Source organism: Enhydra lutris, unplaced genomic scaffold, assembly GCF_002288905.1.
Source record: "Enhydra lutris kenyoni isolate GAN:26980312 unplaced genomic scaffold, ASM228890v2 scaffoldscaffold6, whole genome shotgun sequence".
Taxonomy (NCBI): domain Eukaryota; kingdom Metazoa; phylum Chordata; class Mammalia; order Carnivora; family Mustelidae; genus Enhydra; species Enhydra lutris.
Window position 1 is genome coordinate 24,334,663 of NW_019154090.1, and position 23,722 is coordinate 24,358,384.

The window sequence follows — 23,722 nt, forward strand, 5'->3', positions numbered from 1 at the left end:
GGGGTGGGGGAGGGGATGTGTGTCCGTGCTCAGTGGGGAGTCCCTTCTCTCCCTCTGCCCCTCTCACAGGCTCACCCTCTCACTTTCTCTTGAAAATTTAAAAAAAAAATCTTTAAAAAGAATTATTAAAATATCCCATCATTGGGGCGCCTGGGTGGCTCAGTGGGTTGGGCCTCTGCCTTCGGCTTGGGTCATGATCTCAGGGTCCTGGGATCGAGCCCCGCATCTGGCTCTCTGCTCAGCGGGGAGCCTGCTTCCCCCTCTCTCTCTGCCTGCCTCTCTGCCTACTTGTCATCTCTGTCAAGTAAATAAATAAAATCTTTAAAAAAAAAAAAATCTCATCATAGAATTACCTCTACTTCCTAACAGCATCCAGTCCAGACAGACCGCGGGCTTCCTTGAACACTCCTAGAAGTTACCTAACACAAGCCCAAATCCTGTCAGTTCTTCCAGGCACCCTCTTCCTGAAATGTCTCTGTCCTTCATGGTGTGTCTACCTCCTTGTAAGGAGACAAGAAGCCCAACTTTGTTCAACTCTAGTGGTGGTGTTAGTGGTCTTTGGCTGGAGGCCATCCACAGTCGTGACAGCCCCTTCAAAGATAACTGCTGTTATTATGGCTCAGGGGGGACTGCGTGATGCCCCCAGAGCATTCAAGCAGAGATTTCACGAACAAGTATTTTCAGGCTTCCTGACAGACTGGGGGCAGGCCGACTCTTCTCAGGAGACATCTTCTCTCCTCGAAACTACAGAGGAGACTTTTGGTTTCTGACCTCCCAACCTGGAATCCAGCACGTCAGGTTTAAATTTCTCATTAAGTAAAGCCTCTCAGTGAGGTGCGCGCCTCTAGCTCCAACTTTTGAGTTCCTCAAACACTAACATACCTCCAGGGCGCATGGAGTAGGTAGTAGCAAAGAAACTTAAGCCCTACCGGGTTCTTATTACTGGGCGTCCCACCCACCACCCTAACTCAGGAGAAATGGCCCCGAATTCACTCCACAAGCCCTGCAGAACAACGCGGAGACTGAGGTAACAGCCGTCAATTGCAAAAGCCAACCTTCAGTCCGGCTTCCTTAGACGTCGCACAAGCGCACGAACCGCTGGGCGGCTGTCCGGTGAGTGCCCGCCGCTTTTAGGCGGACTACAAGTCCCAGCTTGCCTGCGGCCGCGCCGCGCCGTCGCCTGGTAACTCGCGCCAGACCGAGCGCTCTAGGTCGGCTCCTCCGCGCGCCTGCGCCTTGGCAGGCTCTGCGCAGGCGTATTTCCAACGCTTGGGAGGAGAGGGCGGGGTGTCGTTCCCTTTCGCTGATGCAAGAGTCTAGTGCGGTGGTAGGAGAGGTGTCGGTAGGAGCAGAGCTGCCACCGGGGCCTGGGGCTGACCCGTCCGACTTCCCGTCCGTGCTGAGCCCACTCGAGCAGCAACCATGTCCGGGGACGAGGTGAGGGCCTGAGCCTGGCTCTGAGGCTAAGGACTGAGGCGGAGAGCCTAACCCACCCCGGTGTGGGAGACCGGGCCTGCGGCCTAGCGGCCGGCCTCCGCCATGTGGGGCAGCCGGGCCTAGGCGGCTGGGAGCGGTAGAACCGGTGAGGACTTCGGAGCCGCGGGCCTGGTGGCGCCCGGCTCTTCTCAGGGCGGCGGCGCCGAGGCCTGCTTCCTCCTGTGCCCGGCGTTTCCGGACTTGAGAGCTCGTTGAGTCGCCCTCCCAGAAGGGGGCTTGAATGCCCGGGTAATTCCCCGAAAGAACGAGATTGGGGCTGCCGACCCCTGCATTCCTTTCGATTTGACAGTGCGGCTCCAACTCTCCTCGCTGGGCGCCGGGAGTGCCGAGAGCAGCCTTCCTCAGCTCCGGCGGAGCGCCCTCGTTTAAAACTTTGTAGGCTGGCATGTCCTGGCCGGTGTCCGCCCTTACTCTCATCTCGAGCATTATTTCTTTAAAAGACCGAGGGGTGAGGGAGATAGGACAGAGGAAGAAGACCCTTCAGCCTCAAAAAGTGACTCACCTCGGAAAGTTTTAGGGCGGGAGTCCCTGAGCCTTCCTGAGCAGAGCTCACAGCGACGTGAGCGGGAAGATGGGGCTACGAAGCTGGCTGGATCTTATTCCACCGTCGTGCTTGTACCTCAGCAAATTTTCTCAAATCCTTTTTAGCCAGATTGATTCCAGTTCATGTAAAATCAAACGGCTTAAAATGAAATCTGATTTTAAGTACTGTCAGTAAGTATTGATTGAGGAAAACTACGGCTTACCGGCCAGGTCTCCCCGCCAAAAAACAAAAAGCTCTTGAAATGATAATAATTCACTTCGTAAATATTGGGGTGCTTGGCCTATAGCGCCTTGGAGAGGAGGAGGAGGAAAAAATCAGGGCTTTCTCGAGCGTTGGGTTTTTATTAGGTAGGCCCTGAACGAATTTCCACAGTAGTGGAAAGGCCTGATCATAGAGGAAAGAGAGTGGTTAAGAAGGCAAGTACATGTGCTCACAGAAAGGATATTCTCCAATTTGGTTAGAGTTAATTCGCTTGAAATGTAAGTGGCGGCTAATTCGTGGAGGGATTTGAGGACCAAGTAAGAAATTTGGATTTTTTATTCTGGAGGAGTAGACTTCAATCTCACATATGATTTCACCGCCGTGTAAAATTGGTATTATTGTTATGCCCATTTTAGAGATGAGAGAACTGAAGCTTAGGAGTCGTATGTGTAAGTAAGTAAGTGGTGGATTGAGTAGTAGAATACCAGATCTGTGCAAACAATACTGCCTCCATCTAAGTCACTGGGAGGCTCTTGCTCTGTTAGGAAATAACTGAGAATCTAAATGAAGTCGGCGGTTCTTGCTTGGAGGTCATGCTCTGAACTCCAAGACATTGCTCTGGCTACTGTATTTTTCAAAAGTTCTGAGAGTGGCAATGTTTCATGCTTGTTTTTTTTTTCCTACTCATTTTCTAAAATTTTCATAACCTTTAACAGTGCCTTTTTAGGTACTGTGTGGTACTATTCTGTGTATGGGGTTTTTGGTAAAGCACTCACAAGTGTTGGACTTAAGAGATCTACTACTAGCTACAGTGGGTAGAAGAAATAGGGCCATTTCAACATAGCGATTTGGGGAGCTGGAGGATTCAGTTTTAGCAGTGGGGTCAAGTTTTGAAGGAAGTGGAATGTGAATAAATTATTGAAGGGTGAACAAGATTTTGTCAAGCAAAAATGGCAGAACCAGAATTCCAACAGAGGGCTTTGGAAGCCAATAAAGTGTTAAGTAGCTTAGCACTTCGCTGATCTACCAGTCCAACTTCATTTTATAGGCAGGAAAACTAGGGCCTAGGGAAGTTAACTTGTCCAAGATCACACAGCAAGTTAGTGGGACTAGAAACTCAGCCTTTAGCTTCCACTCTGGAGGTATGTGCAGGATCTGGTTCCTCAGTACTGTTGACTAAATTAGTATTCTTAGGCAAGTCCTTAACTTCTGACTACTTTACAGACTTTAAGGATCAAGTGAAAAGTTGTACGTGGAAAAGATTTATAAACTGCCAGGGTCTCCCCAAGAGACCCTGGGCCTAAGATAGAGGGTTAAAGAACCTACTGTTAGTTTTGGGGTTTTTTTTTTTCCTATTTTCTCACATTTCCTTCTTTCTTTAAGTACTTTATTGATGGATAATTGACATAAAATAAACTGCATACATTTCTTTCTAAACCTGGTAATTAAGCCAGAAACTCACCAAAATATCTTTCTTTAACCTAGTGGAACCATGACCTTTAAAAAGCAGTCTTCTAGAATTATGGAAAAAATACCCTAATCTTCAGGCATTCATTATTTTTCAGACCATTTTTTTTTGAAGTGCTGTTAATAACTAAGATTACCTCTTATTACTAGGCCTCGTTTACAAGTTGTCAGAACTATTGGGTTTTCACACAAGGTGGTAGGTTGTTTTACAAAAGAAGTTTTAAACTAAAAAAAAAGTTCCTGATTAAAAATGGAATGTGTGTTGTACAAAGTTTACAAAACACAAAAGAATACAAAGAAATAAAAATCTTGTCACCCAGAGATGACAGTATTTAGCATTGGTTCTCACCTTTTTTCTCTAGGTTCTTTTGTAACTAACACTTGCTTCCTGGGTGTGGTGTGACCATAAAGTTATCATTTTGGGTAAATTCTGATGGATGAGAGTAGGTTACCACTTTTCATGAAGCATTTTAGCATTCTCCAGCCCAGCCCAACCTGGAAGTTGAAAGTGAGAAGCTGGTTTTGAAAGCTTTGCTGTGGACTTAAAAAAAAAAAAAAAAAATCTCAAGAGATCTGTGGTTTTTTCCTAAGTGTACTGTCAGCAACTATTTGCTTCTCAAATCCAAACTAGTCTCATAAACATTTTGAATGTAATAATTTGTGAGACATGAAAATCTTAAAAAAAATATTTTTTTACTCAGCACTGACATGGCCTTGTATTTTAGGGGAGTCCCCCTCTGGGCACTACTGTGAGATCCCTGGTTTCCTTATTTTTAAACCCTACTTTGCTAGGTGGTGTGAGTATATGAGGGAATGACTATATGTCTTAAGTATCCAGAGATAGTAATGGAGAGAGATGTTAATTATTTCAGTGTATAATTCCTGCATGTTTATTACTCTTTACAAGGCTACAACCAAACTGTTTGCCTATAGATTTAAGTATGAATGTTTTTCAGAGAGTAGGAAGATAGCTGTGAGGCCATCCTCTGTTTGAGAATCCCTCCTATTTTTGGACTGTCTTGCTAAATAATAGTTAAAAGGTAATTAGTATTCCAGGGAACTTGATACTTGGGCGGGGGGGATGCAATACATTGTAAGCCCTGCCAGACAATCAAATTTCTAGTGCCTTGTGTGTTCTCTGTCCTTTTGCCAAATCTCCATATTTCAGGAATGAGGATAAACTGGATACCTCCTTGGAATAGACTGCAACATTCATGTAGAGTGACCCAGGACCTAATAGTTAGCAGTGGGGAACTTCTTCCTGTTTGTTCAGCCTTTATTTTTTATATCCTCTTCTTTAAGTTGCTCAGTAATGTTCTTCAGACTGACTGCATTTCAGAATTACTCATTTGCTACACAATTAAATCTTTGTGAAGGTGGAAGAGGAAATCTTTGAAATGAGGCTGTGTCAGTTTCCAAAATATCTTGCAGATCCTTTTTCATTGGGTGAGGACGATAACTACCCTACCTTAATTACAGACCCTAGTTTGGTTTCAGTGTAGCTCAATTTCTCTGATGTACTTGGATCATAAATTTAAGTTAATTGGGGGTGCCTGGGTGGCTCAGTGGGTTAAAGCCTCTGCCTTCGGCTCAGGTCATGATCCCAGGGTCCTGGGATCGAGCCCCTCATTGGGCTCTCTGCTCAGCAGGAAGCCTGCTTCCCTCTCTCTGCCTGCCTCTCTACCTGCTTGTGATCTCTGTCTGTCAAATAAATAAATGGGATCTTAAAAACAAACAAATAAATAAATAAATAAATTTAAGTTAATTGGAATCAGTTTAAGGAAATTTTTTTGAGAGTTTCATGATATGTCTTGAAATTTGATCACCCCGAGTTGATGAAACTGTAGTGATAGGAATCAAAAGATATCATGCTTTGTGAACTATAAAGCATTATATAAATTATAATAATTGCTAACATTTATTGAGTACTTTTGTTCCAGGCACTGTACCAAGTGTTTTATATTTAATTACTCATTTAATCCTCCCAATAATCTTGTGAGATTTGTTTTTGGTTCTGCTACTGATCTCCATTTTATAAATGAAGCATGCAGAGGGCAAGAACTTATCTGGAGTAACACAAGTAAGTGCGTGCCAGAGTCAGGATTTGAATTCAGTCAGTTGGGCTCCAGACCTTTGCTTTCAAATACTTCTCCGTCACAGCAGATCATTGGGCAAAATCCTAAATTGAAGCATGGTAGAATTTGGACAAAGATTGGTAAGGGCTTAAAGAGAAATATTTGAGAGTTGAACCCAATTCTGCTTGACTTCAAAGACCTCTTTCCATTTTACCAGGCATCTACTCTAAATGTTGTTAAACTCTTGTGTCTAAAATAATGATCTAGTCTTTTTTTTCCAAGTGATCAGTGTACACAAGTTGCCAAAAACAAGTTATAAATTAGTTTTTCACTTACTCTCTAGTGGACATTAGATTTAGAATGCTAAGAAAACTTAATGTTCCCAAAACAAAAAGCAAAGTAAAAGCTTATGGAACTTTCTCTCATTTAGAGATTTGCTATAGGAAGGGGGGCTGATGGATTTTCTTAAAGATTTGTCTGAGCTTGGGGAGGAGTGTCGGGATGGGATGAGAGAAGTTTTTGTTTTAATTATTTATCAGGTCAAGTCTCTCGGCATAGCAAACCCAGATTACCAGCCGTAAATAAAACTTGCGTAAGCTGCCGAGGCATTGGTTTTCTCATCCATAAAATGGGGTCATAGCATAAGTTGTTGCTAAGGTCCCTTCCCAAGTTCCATGATACATTTATAAAGTCTCCAAATTTGTTCATGAAATTTAAAAGTGAAGTTGCTGTATCTTGTGAGGATTTACAAATTTAAAGGCATGTGCACGTGTTCCTGAACCATACCCCTCCCCCACCCCTTTACTAATAAAGGTAGGTTGTTAGATGGACTTCCTGTGTGTGTTTGTAAAATCCTTTTTGGTACTTTAATGCACCATATATTGTATTTTCAAGCGCATACTTTCTGAGTATACAATATTTGGAATGTGAGTATCTTTAAACACAATCACTTGGTTCTTTTTTTCCTTTCTTTAAACAGATGATTTTTGATCCTACTATGAGCAAGAAGAAAAAGAAGAAGAAGAAGCCTTTTATGTTAGATGAGGAAGGGGATGCCCAGACAGAAGAAACCCAGCCCTCAGAAACAAAAGAAGTAGAACCAGAGCCAACTGAGGACAAAGATGTTGAAGCCGATGAAGAGGACAGTAGGAAAAAAGGTGAGTTGTAGATATGAAAGAGTCACTGTTGTCCTGTGAGACCTGGTTCTCTTCTGTGAGTGTTTTGGATTTTGTGCCTACAGTGACCTCTCAGCCTGGTAAGTGAAGTTGAGGCTATTAACATGTTGTAGGCACTGGATCTTGTCAGATTTCTGATAGATTTATTCCAGAGAAATTCCTACCAATCCCCAAGTTGCAGAGATGACAAAACCTCATCATCTCAGGCCTGGTTTTTCCAGTCTAACCCGTCAGGTCTCTATTTTCCAGTTTCCAGTTGTAGTTGTATTTGAGTGTAGGCAGAAAGACATTGGAGCAAAATAGGCATTTTTGTATCTTAGCAAATCTGAGAATCTATAGAAAAGATTAAAATTATAGCTTAGGGACGCCTGGGTGGCTCAGTTGGTTAAGCAGCTGCCTTCGGCTCAGGTCATGATCCCAGCGTCCTGGGATCGAGTCCCACATCGGGCTCCTTGCTCATCAGGGAGCCTGCTTCTCCCTCTGCCTCTGCCTGCCATTCTGTCTGCCTGTGCTTGCTCTCTCTCCCTCTCTCTCTAAAAAAAAAAAAAAAAAAAATTATAGCTTAAAATGTTTGGATTTAGACACCAGTGTTTTAGTCCCTCTTGTGCTCTAACATAGACACCATTTGATTACTAGAAATAAATGATACGGTAAACATGATTTATGTCTGTTGAACATACTACACTGCTGGCGATGGGGAGAACTGACATTCATTGAGCATCTAGCATGTGCTAAGCATCTTTTACATGTTTACATGTTTAAAACAAACTTGAAAAGTAAGACAGGGGCTCCTGAGTGGCTCAGTGGGTTAAAGCCTCTGTCTTCGGCTCAGGTCATGGTCCCAGGGTTCTGGGATTGAGCCCCGCACTGGGGGCTCTGTTCAGCGGGGAGCCTGCTTCCTCCTCTCTCTCTGCCTGCCTCTCTACCTGCTTGTGATCTCTGTCTGTCAAATAAATAAAAAAAATAAAATTAAAAAAATAAAAATCTTAAAAAATGAAAAAAAGTCCACTTCCTTTAAAAAAAAAAAAAGAAAAGAAAAGTAAGACATTTTTGTAATAGGACAAATGAATTCATAAGTAGCTCCTTGAAAAACTGTAGCAGAGGGATCCTAAAGTATTCTTAGTGTACAATAGGGCAGGACAAACGGAAGACTTATTGAATAAACCCATTATTACTAATGGTGGATAAAGTTTCAAATTGTAGGCTTAATGAATGTTATATACTTTATAAGGCCTTTTGTTGATGGATTGATTTTAGTAACAATGAGCTAACCTCTAGGATTTAGATGAAAAAAATATAGCACCTTAGTAGCCAATAGGGAGGTAGATAAGCCGTTAAGTATCTCTGTTGGAGTAACAGAAGGTTCTGTCAGGGCACTTAGGAGGCATCTAAAACCCAGTTGGGGGATAGGGTTAGAGAAGGCTTCTTGGTGGAAGTTACTTGTAACCAAGATCCAGTGAGATGAAGTTAAGTGCCACATGAGAGGGCCAATGGGAGGCTTAGGTAAGAGACTATACACACGACACTAAGAAGTAGAAGTAGTTTAGCTGGACTGGAACCAACAATGAAGGGTTGGTAGATGAGAGTATAGCCAGAAATGGAGAGAGAAAGCTAGAGAACCTTGGAAATTGTGTTAGAACTCTGACTTTGCCATAAGAAAAATGAGGCATTGTATGGTCAGATTACTAAAATATTCCCAACATGGGTCCCCTGGCCAGGTTTTTCCTACAAAGCTTTGACTTGACCTGCTATTGAGTTTTTCAGAACTGTGATCTTGGGTTGTAGAGAGACCACTGTACTAATTAATACCAAATCTGTCTATTCTGGTCACTTGACTAATTAATAGCTGAAATGTTGGTTTAACTCGGTTTGTGCTATACCTTCTGCTAGTTGTTAATAATTTTTACCCCTAATTATCTGTCTTTTTAGATGCTTCTGATGATTTAGATGACTTGAACTTCTTTAATCAGAAGAAAAAGAAGAAAAAAACAAAAAAGATATTTGATATTGATGAAGCTGAAGAAGGTGTAAAGGTAGTATTGCTTTCTTATTGAAGGTAAAATTTGACCTCTCGAAGGTTGTTAATGGCTGATGTTTCTTTTGCCTCAACAGCTTTGCTTTTGTTATTAAGTACTTGATCAGTGTTAAGGTCATTTTCTTGGGATTGTGTCTGACTAGGTATCTTAAAGGAATTATGGTTTAAAGGAATATCAATTGAGTTTTACATATTGTATTGCAGGTGCCATTAAAATGATTACAAAATGGTCATTAACCACACTGAGACTGGATGAGGAGAGGTATTTGTATAAGTGAGAAATCCTGTGGAGCATATATTCATATGGTTTCTTCTTTTAGACTTTTGGTAGCATGTTGAAGATACACAAACTTATGCATGTTCCTCTGAGCAGCAAAAAATGAACCCTAGCTTGTGATGGTTGGTGGCTGATGATTTTATGGTCTATAGGAGAATGGGAGCACTTGGTTTTGTGGGGTTCTCTAGTCTTGTAGGGACATGAGGCCCTGTGATTATCTTGTTACTCTATCAGTTTCCAATATAAATATCTCAAAATTCTTTTTAACAAGGATAGATTAAGAGGTGGGTAGGTGGGTAAATAGAAGGATGGATGAGGAAGGAGATGAAAGTCTGTTATTCCCTGATGAGGAAGGAGATGAAAGTCTGTTATTCCCTTACTTAGAGCTATTATTTTAAAGACCCTGTCCAGGAATCTTGAGCAGAGCCCATACATCTGTTTTAAAAATCCAGGATAATAGCAATTTTATGTATATACAAGTGAGAAGGATTAAGCATGAGAACACACATACACATGTACTAAGTGTCCCATTTTATGCTCTTTACCCCAATTTTTTTTTTGTAAGAATTGGTTCCCTTTTTTTTTAAATTAACATACAATGTATTATTTGCTTTGGGGGTACATATCTGTGAATCATCAGTCTTAGACAATTCACAGCACTCACCATAGCACATGCCCTCCCCAGTGTCCATAACCCAGCCACCCTGTCCTTCCCCTCCCCCCCACCCTCCAGCAACCCTCAGTTTGTTTCCTGAGATTAAGATCTCTTATGGTTTGTCTCCCTCCCCAGTCCCATCTTGTTTCATTTTTCCTCCCTACCCCCCACAACCCCCTCCCTGCCTCTCAGATTCCTCATATCAGAGAGATCATATGATAACTCTTTCTTTGATTGACGTATTTTGCTTAGCATAATACGCTCTAGTTCTATCCACATTGTTGCAAATGGCAGGATTTCATGTTTTTTGATGGCTGCGTAATATTCTATTGTATATATGTACCACATCTTCTTTATCCATTCATCTGTTGTTGGACATCTAGGTTCTTTGCATAGTTTGGCTGTTGTGGACATTGCTGCTATAAACATTTGGGTGCAGGTGCCCCTTTGGATCACTACATTTGTATCTTTAGGGTAAATACCCAGTAGTGTGATTGCTGGGTCATAGGGTAGCTCTATTTTCAACTTGTCGAGGAATCTCCATACTGCACCAACTTGCATTCCCACCAACAGTGTAGAAATTTTCCCCTTGCTCTGCATCCTTGCCAACATCTGTCCTTTCCTGACTTAACTTGAGCCATTCTGACTGGTTGTACCCCAATTAGTTTATTTGCTCAAACTCAAGAAAATAAAGTGTATCCCACATGTAATAGGAAATAGATACAGTAATTCGTTCAGTTTTGGAAATGGTCACAATTTTGATAATTTGGTTAATTCAGCAAAGATGTATTGGTAATTACAGTGAGTCAGGCATTGTGTGCTAATTGCTAAGGAACAGAAATGAATAAGATATTTTTCCTTTTAAGAGATTATTTTAGGGCACCTGGGTGGCTCAGTGGGTTAATCTTTGCCTTTGGCTCAGGTCATGATCTCAGCGTCCTGGGATCAAGGCCCATATTGGGCTCTCTGCTTGGCGGGTAGCCTGCTTCCCCCTCTCTCTTTACCTGCCTCTCTGCCTACTTGTTCTCTCTCTTTCTCTCTCTCTCTCTCTCTCTGTCTGTCAAATAAATAAATAAATAAATCTTTTTTCTTTTTTTTTTTTTTAAAGATTATTTTAGTTCAGGAATAATTTAGACTCCTTTAGAACAAGATGGCTTTTTGTGTTTGTTTGTTTTAAAAATTTTATTTATTTGACAGAGACATAGCAAGAGAGGGAGCACAAGCAGCGGGGAGAGGGGAGAGGCAGAAGCAGGCTTCCTGCTGAGCAGGGAGCCCAGTGGTGGGGCTCAATCCGAGGACCCTGGGATCATGACCTGAGCTGAAGGCAGATGCTTAACGACTGAGCCACCCAGGTGCCCCAGAACAGGATGATTTTACCTGGATTTATCTTATTGTCTCCCTGTTTGGGGATTCTCTTCTCTTCCTACTATTGTAGGGAAACTGAGAAAGAAATGTTCAGATTATACTTAACAAATGAGGTTTAAATATCCTAGGTAACAAAGTGACATATCAGATGTGCTATAGAAGGTCTTGGTTAACAAGGTTTTGTTGGTCAGTTCCTTTAGTAGCTTTTGTCCTAAAGAGTCATGTTATAAGCTCTCCTCTTACTAAGTGCTTAAATACTTTTTTCCTGCTATTGAAGGTATAACATAGCTTGTTACTACAAGTATCCTCATCAGGTAAGGCATGAAGTTTAACTTGAAACTGAAGTGTTTTTAACGTACTGGGTATTGGGTTACTCATCCACCTGAATTTTCAGACCATCACAGGGCTTTTGAAAAATCTTGGAAAAGCACTGCTATTTTCTGTGTTTCACTGGGTCTTTGTTTCAGTTTGGAAGTAGATCTTACTGGAATGAAGTCAATAAATAGTATAGGACTAGAAATTAGTTGTGTGCTAATTTATATAAGCATTATCTAAGTTTCTCGTTTGATGACTGTCATCTTAGAGACTAAGTTAATATCCTTTTTCTTGTTTATGTGTTATCCAGCTAATACACATGAGCGGATTGGTTTTTGATGGCCAAATGTGGCATTGCGACTACATACTTGGATTTGGGATCTCAAGGCTGAGCGTCATTTACTCCCAGCTATTCCAAATTTTTCTGCTAAGATTTATGAAATTACAGTGGCCAATGTCAGAGTACTTCAGGATGTAGGCTTGCAAAAATAGACCTTGATAGGTAATATTGACAACATACTTCAGGGTGGGAAGCCAGATAAGCTGGTCAAAGGATGGAGAGATTAGAAGACTAGAGACTGAGACTGGCCCTTTCTGATCTTCTGGGGGTGTGTCTGACTCATTTCTAGTGCCCTATTTACATCCGTAACTACAGCAGCTAATCTTGGGATCCAGGTTTACCTTGTCTCCATCCATTCATCGGGTGACTGTAATTCTCTGGGTTCTGCCTTTTCCCCTCTTTCATGATGTCATTTATTGAAATGATGCCTAAAGACCTTTTCACAGTCTATGCCAGGCTGACTGTGATATAATAAGAAAACAAATATTTGGTCTTTGTCCCCAGTTTCTGGCATAAGACTTCTAAAACCCTTGGCATCTCTGGAGTGATAAAAGTATCTTTTGAGAGATGACTAGTGGCTGGGAGCTCCTGGATAGTTTTAGGGTGGGGGCTGGTTGTCAGAAAGATTAAGCCGTGATTGAAGGATTGGAACTTTGACATACACACTCCTCCAGGGAAAGGGGCTGGAGACTGAGTTCAGTCACCAATGGGCAATGATTTAATTAATCTGTCAGCATAATGAAACCTACATAAAAGCCCTTCAATGGCGGTGAACACGTTGGGCGAGTGGTATAACCAGAGAAGGCTCTGCAGCTGCCTCACCATGTATTTGGTGTCAGGAGGGAAAAAAACACTTCCATTGATTGCATCAGAATACTTAGAAACTCTTTAAAATACTCCTGAATGCTATTGCTGCTGAAGATTGTCAGTCAAGATACAAGAATTTTTTTTAAAGATTTTATTTATTTATTGTAAAGAGAGCCCACATGAGCCCGAGGGACAGAGGGAGAGGGAGAAAGAATCTTAGGCAGACTCTGCATTGAGTGCGAAGTCCAGTGCAGGGCTCGATCTCATGACCCCAAGATCACAACCTGAGCCAAAACCAAGAGTCAGATGCTCAACTGACTATGTAACCCAGCTGCCCTAATACAGGAATCTTTTAAAGATTTTAGGTGATTTTGACAGTGGCCTGGTTTGGAAACATGGGCAATAATTATAAGATCTCAAGGCTGATAGATAAAAGAAAGGAAAATATGCCACAAAAGTGTCTTAAGGAGAGATGCCTCTCTGGCTCAGTCAGAAGAGCATGTGACTCTCTGATCTCAGGGTTGTGAGTTCAAGCCCCCACATTGGATGTAGAGCCTACTTTAAAAAAAAAAAAAAAAAGGTGTCTTAAAGAACTTCCAGTTTAAATGACAGACTTTATTTATTAAAATTTTATTTATTCTGAGAGAGAGCACAGAGGGAGAAGGAGAAACAGACCCACTGAGCAGGGATCCCAGCACGGGGCCCAATCCCAGGACCCTGAGATCATGACCTGAGCCAAAGGCAGAAAGATTTTATGTATTTATTTATTTGAGAGAGGGAGGGAGGGGCAGAGGGAGAGGGGAGATAGGCAGACTCACCACTGAGCACAGAGGATGACACAGAGCTCATGACTTGAGCTGAAGTCAGATGCTTAACTGACACAGCCATCCAGGTGCCCCTAAATGGCAGACTTTCTGAGCCAGTTTGGTTCACCTGTGAGAGACATTGCTTATCTATAACTTCAGTTGTGAATATTTGTTTTCCTCCAAAATGATGTCAGCCCATGTAATTTAAAAAAAAAAAAAAAAAAAAAAGTCTTGGTATCAAAATGTTGATTCTTATCTCAATTTCTTAGGATCTTAAGATTGAAAGTGATATCCAGGAACCAGCTGAACCAGAAGATGACCTTGACATTATGCTTGGCAATAAAAAGAAGAAAAAGAAGAATGTTAAGTTCCCAGATGAGGATGAAATACTAGAGAAAGATGAAGGTAATACTGGGGCTCAGCAGCTCATTTCTAGGTTACACAAGACTTTGGCCTAGTCTCTTTGATGACTTACTTTTCTCTTCTCCTTATTTGCACTGCCTGATAATAGAAACTGAAAGTTAGAAGAATTTAACTTGATAAGGAGACTTCAAGATTTCATGGGGGGAGAATTTGGCACTTGGGATTACATTAACTGTAACTGGATTTTAAATAATCAGAAATTTTTTTCATTTTTTTGTTAAAAGTGCTGTTTTATTAGCTCTAAGTGCCAAAGTTCTTTAGAGAACTTCAGTGTAGGTAGCAGGTGGATTTTTATGGATGTGGATATTTCTTAAGTGCTTCAAAACAGCTGGACTTTTCCCCTCTACTTATCCCATTGCATTATGTTATCTTGTGTTTGTTAAATCAAGAAATAATTTGGTGTGTCTATTATCACAAATTCCTAATAGAGATGTTTCTGGTAAGGATTATTCATGAAAGTTGTAACATTGTTGTCTTGAAGGAATAACAGGTTGGTTTTGAGCCTTGATGCTTTTGTGTGGGAGGAAGACAAATGTCTTAGAAGCTTTGATTTCTCTAGATCTGACTCCCCCCACTTTGTTACTGCCCACCCCTCATTCTTATGATCTTTATTATCTGTAGCTTTAGAAGATGAAGACAGCAAAAAAGATGATGGTATCTCATTCAGTAACCAGACAGGTCCTGCTTGGGCAGGCTCAGAAAGAGACTACACATACGAGGAGGTAAGATAAATTCTGTTATGAAAAAGGGCTAAGATGTTCACTAGAATTCAGAGAAGAGCAAGATCTTTTATTTACTTTTTAATAATTACTTGAGAGTGAGAGAGAACGTGTGCTGTGTGGTGGGGAGGGACAGAGGGAAAGAGAATCTCCAGCAGACTCCTGACTGTGGAGCCTAGGTTCCATCTCATGACCCCTGAGATTATAATCTGAGCTGAAGTTAAGAGTTAGATACTTAACCAATGGAACCACCCAGGGACCCCTGACGAGCAAGATTTTTATACTGAATTGGAAGGGTCATTGAAGAACAACAGATCATGAAACAGACCCAGAGAGGTCACAGTCAGTGCACAGTGTTGCCTGATACCCTCAGATGCCCAGAGTTCAGCAATCATTATGGTATTCACTGTTCCATCTGAATCCATGAACTTCTGAGGACATGGAGCCCCTTAATGGGGAGAGCAGTAGAGGAAGGGGGTGAGACTAATTTAGGGCCAAGGGTGAGTCGAGTTCATTTCTTTGGGTTTTCCTGAATCTTACTTTCCCATGTATCCTATACTTTCCCAAAGAAACAGCAAAATTAGTAGGGCTTATTCATTCATTCATTCAACTTTGAACTCAGTATTGCTCAGCATCCCTAATAGACCAGATCCTGGTTGAGGATTGAGTCCTGCTGTTAAGACGCTGCCAGAACATGTAGTGATAAATGTGTGTGTTTAGTAAAAAGTGTGTATGTGCTGCTGAAGTGAGCACTGTTTAGTACAAAGTGATGTTTGCTTTGAAGGTAAAACAGTGACTCAAGTGGGAATTTTAAACTTCTGCTATTTATACAAATGTATGTGAATATCATTTGTTTCTCTATAGCTACTGAATCGAGTGTTCAACATTATGAGGGAAAAGAATCCAGATATGGTTGCTGGAGAGAAAAGGAAATTTGTCATGAAACCTCCACAGGTTGTCCGAGTAGGAACAAAGAAAACTTCTTTTGTCAACTTTACAGATATCTGTAAACTGTAAGTTGGTTAATGGGGAGTCCTTCATCCCAAATACTGGATACTTAGTGGAGGATATGTTAAAAATCCTTATTGGGTACTTTGTTGCAGATAGAAGGAAAGAATGCACAAGTGTCAGGGTTGGTTTGAGTAAGGTCACAGTTTAAGCCTGTCAGTTCTTCCTAAGGTGAGAAAAGCCAACTCATGCTGACCCATGAGAATGGATCCTAACCAGATGGAGTGAAGGGGGAGGAGGTTGGATGTAGTCCTCAGACAGGAGCCTGGGGAGCCCAGCTGGGGAGGTGGAAAAGCGCATTAGGCTGGGTGGGCCTGCCACACAACTGGAAGAGTGAGTGCCAGGACAGCAGCTGAATTTGGAGTGCCTCCTCTTTGGATGGTCGTTACCAAGACATGGTCGATGGGATTGCAGTTTTCTTAATGACCATCACATTCCATATGTATCTCACCCCCAGGTCACTCCCTGGGCCTGTCACTTCTCCTACCTCAGCTACATCTTTTCTGACAGGCTCTTAAGGGCAGCTGACCTTATCTACTGTTTGTTGCTTAGTTTCATAAATGATACATGCTTACTGCAGATAAAAGGCAAAACAGTGATGAACACAAAATAATTACTAAAATTCTACCACCCTGAGGTAATCATTTGGTTTCATTATAGCCATTACTCAAAAGGTTTTAGACTTTTTGCTGATAACAGCAGTAGTATATTCTTATTTTAGAAAAACTAGAAAATACAGACATGCTGAAGAAAATAAAAAAATCATCTGTAAGTCTACCATTAAAGATAATCAAAACTTAATACTTCTATGTTTAGCTAGTATTGTGCATGTAGATATTTTAAAATAGATTGGTATCATACTGGGGTTTAACAGACTTTTCTCAATATATCACAAAACTTGTACCCATGTCATTAAATAGTCTTCAGAAATGTTTTGAATAGCAACACAACATATTCTAACAGTTCCTTAGCTGGATATGGTTGCTTCGGAGTTTTCATGATCAGTGGCAAAGCTTCAGGAAACATCCTGATACGTGTATCTTGACGGTAACTCGGAATAGAGTCTTAGGGCAAAGTACTGCCGAACTGAAAGGATTGGGTTATTTTTGTGGCAAATGTTAGCAGATTGCTTTCCAACAATCTTGTACTAATTTATATCCCACTAGCAATGTAGGAGCTTGCTTGTTCTATTATATTTTCACCAACCCTTACTACACTTTGGGAAGGAGTAACTTAAAAATTTTAATAATACCTGGTTACTGGAACAAGTTCAGACAATGCCAAGTGAAGAGAATGATTTTTTAGAAAAGAATTATTTATTTTAGAGAGTGCACAAGCTGTGGGGGTTGGGGCAGGGAGCAGAGGGGGAGGAAGCAGACTCCCCTGCATACGGGGCTTGATCCTGTCAGGACCCTGACATCATGACCTGAGCTGAAAGCAAGATTCAGACACTTTTAACTAAGCCACCCAGATGCCCCCCCCCCCACCAATGAGTAGAATTAAGTTTAAATACTGAATAGCATTGCTCTCTATTTGCTTTTTCCTATTTGGGTAGGGAGGGGGTTTGTAATAGACATATCTGCCTTGTTCTAAAAGCAGGCTACCATAACTTAACTGCTCTTCAGTTGCATATTTAAGCTGTTTTCAATTTTTCTGCCCTTGTGCTACCATGAAGTGTGTGTGTGTGTGTGTATGTATAAATGAAGATTTTTCAAAAAGGAAATAACACAGGGATTAGCACAACAGCCAAGTGTCCCATTGCCTGGGTTTCATATATTTTGACCTTTGACATTTGTGCATCAGATCTTTTTCTTCTTTAAAGGTTTTTGTGTTTTTTGTTTTGTTTTTTTCTTAGAAAGAGAATCCCATGCAGGTTCCACGCCTAGCACAGAGCCCAGTGAGAGGCTTGATCTCACAACCTTGAGATCGTGACCTGAGCCAAAATCAAGAGTCAGACACAACCAGCTGAAACACCCAGACACCCCTAGATCTTTTTCTTCTTTAAAAAGAGGGTTTTACAGTTACAATCAAGGACATCTGTGTATCTCTTTCTGATCCCTTTATCTTCCTTCTCAGAAAAAGAGGTTAACCTGTAATGTTGGTGTTATTATTTTTTTTTTTTAAAGGATTTTATTTGACAGAGAGTACAAGCAGGTAGGGTAGCAGGTAGAGAGGGAGAAGCAGGCTCCCTGCTGAGCAAGGAGTCCAATGTGGGGCTCTATCCCAGGACCTGAAGGCAGTCGAGTAACCTAGCCATCCAAGCACCCAAGTTGGTGTTATTTCAGGATTTGATGAACTAAACACTAAAATTCACCAAATAGTTGAGTACAGATAAAAACAGCGAATAGGATGGTTTTTTAAAAGAGATTTGGTAAGATTTCCAGTGAAAGATAAAGTTTATATATTCCACTTTCTTTTTAGATTACATCGTCAGCCCAAACATCTCCTTGCATTTTTATTGGCTGAATTGGGTACAAGGTAAGAAACTGTATTCACATTTATATACAGTGAGAGCAGTACTAGATGTTTCAAAGGAACTTCTCGTAATTTGAAAGGGATACATAACATACTTAGAAAAAATATTCACATGATGATAATCAGAGGAACTTTTAGGCCAGGGAGGGAAGGAAACTGTTTGAGAGTTTAGCTGCTTAGGAATAGGGAATAGAGTTAAAGTGGCTCATCCATACAGGCCTGCTGGTGTTCCTGTCATTAATTAGAATTTTTGGGTGTTCTTAGCAAATGCATAGACTTTTAGGCCAGAATTTATTTTCTGAATTGTTAATAGGCTATCGAAGAAATAGACTGATGAGTGGCACAGGAGAAAACACTGAAACAGAGATCCATAATTAGTTATTTCCCAGTCTTCAGGGCTCACATGTTGAAGGCACTAAGCCAGTCCATTCCCATTCAGGGAGATCATTACCCCATGGGGCCCATCCCAATGAATATGACCATAAGTACTAGGAATCCCAAAAGTTCCTTTAAAAATAAGTAACATAGACTTAAAGCATGATAATGATGACTAACACATACTGAGTGCCTACTATATGCCAGGTACTATGCGAAGCACATTTTGGGGCACTGTCTCAGTTAAAATAGTCCTATGAACTGTAAGTGGAAATTAATATTACCCCTCTTACAGGCTTGGAAACAGGTTCGTGTGAGTTGCTCACATAGCTAGTTAATAGCATAATCAAGATAGTAAACTCAACTCTGCCTGTCTCTAGAGCTTGAGCTCTTAAAAGGCTTACAAGGATTAATTCAGCTTGTTAGAACGGACTACACTTGCTGTGGAGTTAAGGGGTTAATTTGACTAGTGGTAGATAGGTAAGCTCTGTTGTAGAATTGTTTTAAATGTAAATTTGTTACATTATTTTTAACGTATAAACTAATGAAGGAATAAAAACTAGCGGTGTTCTATTCTCAGAATAATTTACAATTTTTGTAGAGGTGGGGTATTATAACAAGTTGTGACCAGTGAACTTGTGGTCAGTGGGCTAAATATTATGGGGTTGTTGAGAAAATTCAATTTCTTTTGACAGTAATGAAAAAAATTTCCTACATCAAGCAGTGGAATCACCATAGCCTGGAAATTAAGGGTTATAGTACACGGAGGATGATCATAAAGCCTTATAGTTAAAGGAGAATCACAGGAAGGGTTCTTAAAAAGTCAGTTTTATGAGATACAAAACAAATATAAAATTAATGCTACCTGGCTGAATTTTGTTTCACTTTGTGATTTGTAACAAATGATAATGTCTATCACACAGCTTTACCTTATCAAAGTGCTTGTCAGCATCTTCTTTTTTTAAAAGCACCATTGACAAAATGTGACCTGTGATTTCAACTGTACTTTATTGGTAACAGCTTTAGAGATACAATTCACACATGTAAATGTACAAATGGCTTTTAATATGTTGACAGAGTTGAACAACCATTACCACAACCCATTTTAGGATATTTTCTTCACTCAGTGACTGAATCAAAACATTGGGTGCTTAGAATTTTTAGAGACAGCTCCCTTCCTATTTTTATATTTATAGACTCCTCACTGTCTTGTCCATGGCATACACTCAGTAGAAGCGTCCTTCCTTTACCTTGGTTGAATAAGCCATCACACAGTTAAGGAATCAATTTGTTAGACTTAATCATAAATTTGTCACTGGAGATTTAATTGGTTGAAACTGGACTTAACGGTAGGAAAAAGGAGTAGGTCATCAGGCACCAACTACTTAAATTTTGAAAAATCACGTAGTACAGCACTGCTCCTAGAACTTGCCTATGCCATTGAATATATTTTAAATAGGCCCTGGAATTTGGTTTCTTACAGGAAACAAAAATAATGGAGATACTTTTCTTTTCTCTTATAGTGGTTCTATAGATGGTAATAATCAACTTGTAATCAAAGGAAGATTCCAACAGAAACAGATAGAAAATGTTTTGAGAAGATATATCAGTAAGTGTGTATTTAATTATATTACTCTGAAATGTTCTCAGTCAGGCTGTAATATTTTAGGGGAGATCCACTGTTTCCTTAACGAAGCTAGAATGGGGGACCTTCTAAGAGGAGGGAAAATGATGGGAAGATGGGACAGCCCAAGGGGACTCTTGGCTGCTGCTTAGGGGTACGAGAAGGGTTTGGATTTCTTAAGGCCCATCAGATCAAGGCTGTTGGTTGGTTCTAGGCTGAAGGCCAGGTTAGGGAAATCAGCCTGGCCTGCCTTTATCATCTTCCTAAGCACTTGAAATTGGCAGGTGGTATTCCCATCTAGGAAAGCTCTTGTGTTCTGACTGGCTCTCCTGCAGACAGAACCAGGAATGGCATCTGGCAAGCATTCCTCCTCCTCGGACATTTGGAGTCCTTGGTTTAGTACCTGAACCATCACAGCAGATAGCTTGTCTTTTTATCCCTAGAATGTCTAAGTAAGGCTAAAGCCTTCCCTGGTCTGGGTGCCAGCCTGGGCTTGTGGAGTCCATTGTAGATGTTTCAGAGGGAAAGAAACCTCAGGCTCACTGCAGCCGCCAGGTAATTTTGAATGTTGCTTTTCCTGCAGAGGAATACGTTACCTGTCACACGTGCCGATCACCGGACACGATCCTGCAAAAGGACACCCGACTCTATTTCTTACAGTGCGAAACTTGTCATTCTCGATGCTCTGTTGCCAGCATCAAAACCGGCTTCCAGGCTGTCACAGGCAAGCGAGCACAGCTCCGTGCCAAAGCTAACTAATTGGCTAACCACCACTGATTTTGCAAAGTGTGTTGTGGAGATTTGGCTGGACAGGTTTACCATCAGAGTGGATATACCACTGTATTAAAAACAAGATAGAAAAGCTGCCAGGTTCTTTGGCGTGTGGCTGGTTGGTCTGAAATCCTTGTGAGATGCCGATGCTCAAGCTGTTGACATACTCATTGCCACTTTAACAACTGTCAGAAAAACGTGATGGGGTAAGGCGGTGCTTTTTTAAAATCGTTCATAGACTTATGTAAAATGCAAGATAAATTAAAGTTATTATAACAGTGATTCTTTCAATTTGGTTTGTCAGTTTTCTATAAAAGTTGTGCTTAATGAATTCAGCAAAAATAGTTTGTGCCTGGGCTCTGGTGAGGTCTATCTTTATCCTGAGAAACTGGACACTGGAGGTCGTTTTTCTCGTCAGCTCCTTTTGGGATAAAGCTTCACATGAGAGGGTGGTTGGAACAGGAGATCTGTGAGGACAGCCTGTTGTCAGTGTCCAGGGATTGATTACATAGATTTGAATTCTTTTCATTAGGTGAGGAGTTGTTGCTACTACCTCACTACTAAGTCATCCGGCTGTTAGCACATGAGGAGAATACAAGGTGCTGGGTACCCTCCTCCCCTCCCTCAAAATTATTTCTTGCTGGCACTAAGAAAATCTCAAACAGCCTTTAATGTCTTCTAAACAGCACATGAGAAAAACCCTACTTGGGCAACTACTGGTGAGGAAGGCATTGTGGCATGTGATTATACCATACAGAGAACTGAATCCAAACCATGATGCTAGAGAAAACTTCTTTTTCCCAACTTCTGTTCTGGGTTTGAAAAAGACCCACCACAAATGCTTTTACTTTCTGTATTAAAAGTAGCTTTTTGGTGTGACCATGAGAAACTGAAGAGGCAATGGTGCCTGTTTGGTGCTTTAGGTGCCTCCAGTTCTGCTCCTGAGGATTTGGCTGAAAGCTATTTCTCCATTCAGCACAGGGGGGAAAGATCATTTCATGTGTCTACTGGGATCTGCCTTGCACATACCTGACGATAAGGGCATAATGCTGCTCTCATGGTCTCACTGCCAGATTCCTAAGTGGCCCCAGGAGCATTCGCTCAGCCCTGAATGTCTTAACCCTGTTTTTAATCACTGTGACCTTTAAAGTACAGGCCAGAAACACCTTGGCCATGAAATGGTGGAGGGAGCAGAGTAATCCCTTGACAACAGGTCCCAGGGAGACCACATACACTGGCTGAGCTGCCACCACTGCCCTGATGAACTCAGCTGTTTATGATGCCATCTTCCTTCTTTTGTATCTACGCCCACACAATTCCCAATGTCTGATGTTACTGCGTGAATAAAGCAAGGATTAGTGCCTCTTGTGTAATTAGCGCTCCATTGCTTTTGTGTGTATCTATTGTGTTTCATTCATTTTTTACTTTAGTGGGACCCCCCTAGGGGAGACAGGATTTTACTATTTTATCTGTGTGACAGGTTGGCACACAGTTGTTGCAATTTCAACCCAATTGTAACTTCATTCTCAAAATGATTTCTGGACTGATAACACCCTTTAAGACTGTTTGATTAAAACTGAATTAACTCTTCATTAACCCACTCAGTTTTGGCCTGCCCTAAATTACCCATTCATAGTAGCCTCAATGCAGGTCTCTACTACACCTCATACCAACCAGCTTAGCTGCAAGGAATCTTCTGTAGGGTGACAAAAAAGGCAACTAGAGGGTTTGTGATCAAGAGCCAGGTTTTGGTTGTAAGAAAGGAACAAGACCTTTTCCAAGTTAAGACCATTTTGAAAGTGTCTTAGGAGACAGTCCTGAGGAATGTTCGTAATTATACAAAGGGGGAAAAAAGAAGGGTTCCGTTGGTGGTTTAAAAAAGTTTGAGACTAGAAAAACAGGTTACATGACTGCTTCAGTCTTTAGTATGCTCATGCACATGTTCTTTCTGACCCCATCCTGGCTCACTCCCACATTTCCACTGCCCACTGCATGTAAAATAGCCCACCATAACATAGGCACCAAGAACAAGGGGTTTTGTTAACTCAGGCACCCCTAAGTACTGAGAGCAACCAGTTGCTAGCAAGTTGTAGGTGTTCAGTACTTGAGTTTTATCAAAGATTTTTGAGACAGAGCACAAGCGGGTGGGCAGAAGGATAAGCAGACTCCCCGCTAAGTGGAGCCTAATGTGGGGCTCAATCCCAGGACCCCAAGATTACAACCTGAGCTGAAGTCAAGACACCTAATGGACTGAACTACCCAAATGTCCCTTGAATGAGTTTCTTTAAAAGAAAGAAAGAATGGGGGCACCGGGTGGCTCAGTTGGTTAAGCGTCCAACTCTTGATTTCGGGTTAGTCCTGACGCTAAGCCCTGTGTCAGCCTCCATGATGGGCACGGAGCCTGCTTAAGAGTCTCTCTTCCTCCTCCACGCACCACCCCCCATGCTCATGCTTATTCTCTTATACTTTAAAAATGGTGGGGGGGGGGCAAGAATATGTAGACTTTTATAGCCCCTTCTCCCCTGACATCTTGCAGTGTAAATGCTCTGCAGAAAAACTTTGGCTGGACATCTTAAAAGAAATGCTATTTTATGTGAGGCCCAGTTCTGACCTGACCTTCCCCCATCCAGATCCTTTGCCTTGGCAGTTCTAAGGTTTCACATTTCAACAGAACATTAGATTTTTGCAATGTGTTTTTAGAGTTTGGGCTTTGTAGCATTTGGTCTTTTTCAAATGAAAAAAAATGGCTTTATAATTAAAAACTTAAT

The 23,722-nt window shown here is 41.3% G+C and overlaps 1 protein-coding gene across 4 annotated transcripts; it reads left to right on the plus strand.

The window, feature by feature from the left end:
* Positions 1 to 1,222: 1,222 nt before the first annotated feature.
* LOC111141910 (eukaryotic translation initiation factor 2 subunit beta) lies at positions 1,223 to 21,245 on the plus strand. Of its 4 annotated transcripts, none has more exons than XM_022494749.1 (9): positions 1,223 to 1,437; positions 6,764 to 6,941; positions 8,889 to 8,992; positions 13,829 to 13,964; positions 14,604 to 14,704; positions 15,566 to 15,714; positions 18,131 to 18,187; positions 20,083 to 20,172; positions 20,767 to 21,245. In XM_022494749.1, exons 1-9 carry the CDS (start codon positions 1,423 to 1,425, stop codon positions 20,936 to 20,938), a joined length of 1,002 nt encoding a protein of 333 aa, XP_022350457.1. In that variant the 5' UTR covers positions 1,223 to 1,422; the 3' UTR covers positions 20,939 to 21,245. The 4 variants fall into 4 exon arrangements, with proteins under 4 accessions (XP_022350457.1, XP_022350456.1, XP_022350459.1 ...); XM_022494748.1 differs by having other exon boundaries at positions 20,083 to 20,168; XM_022494750.1 differs by having other exon boundaries at positions 1,299 to 1,437; positions 13,838 to 13,964; positions 20,083 to 20,168.
* The last annotated feature ends 2,477 nt before the right edge of the window (positions 21,246 to 23,722 follow it).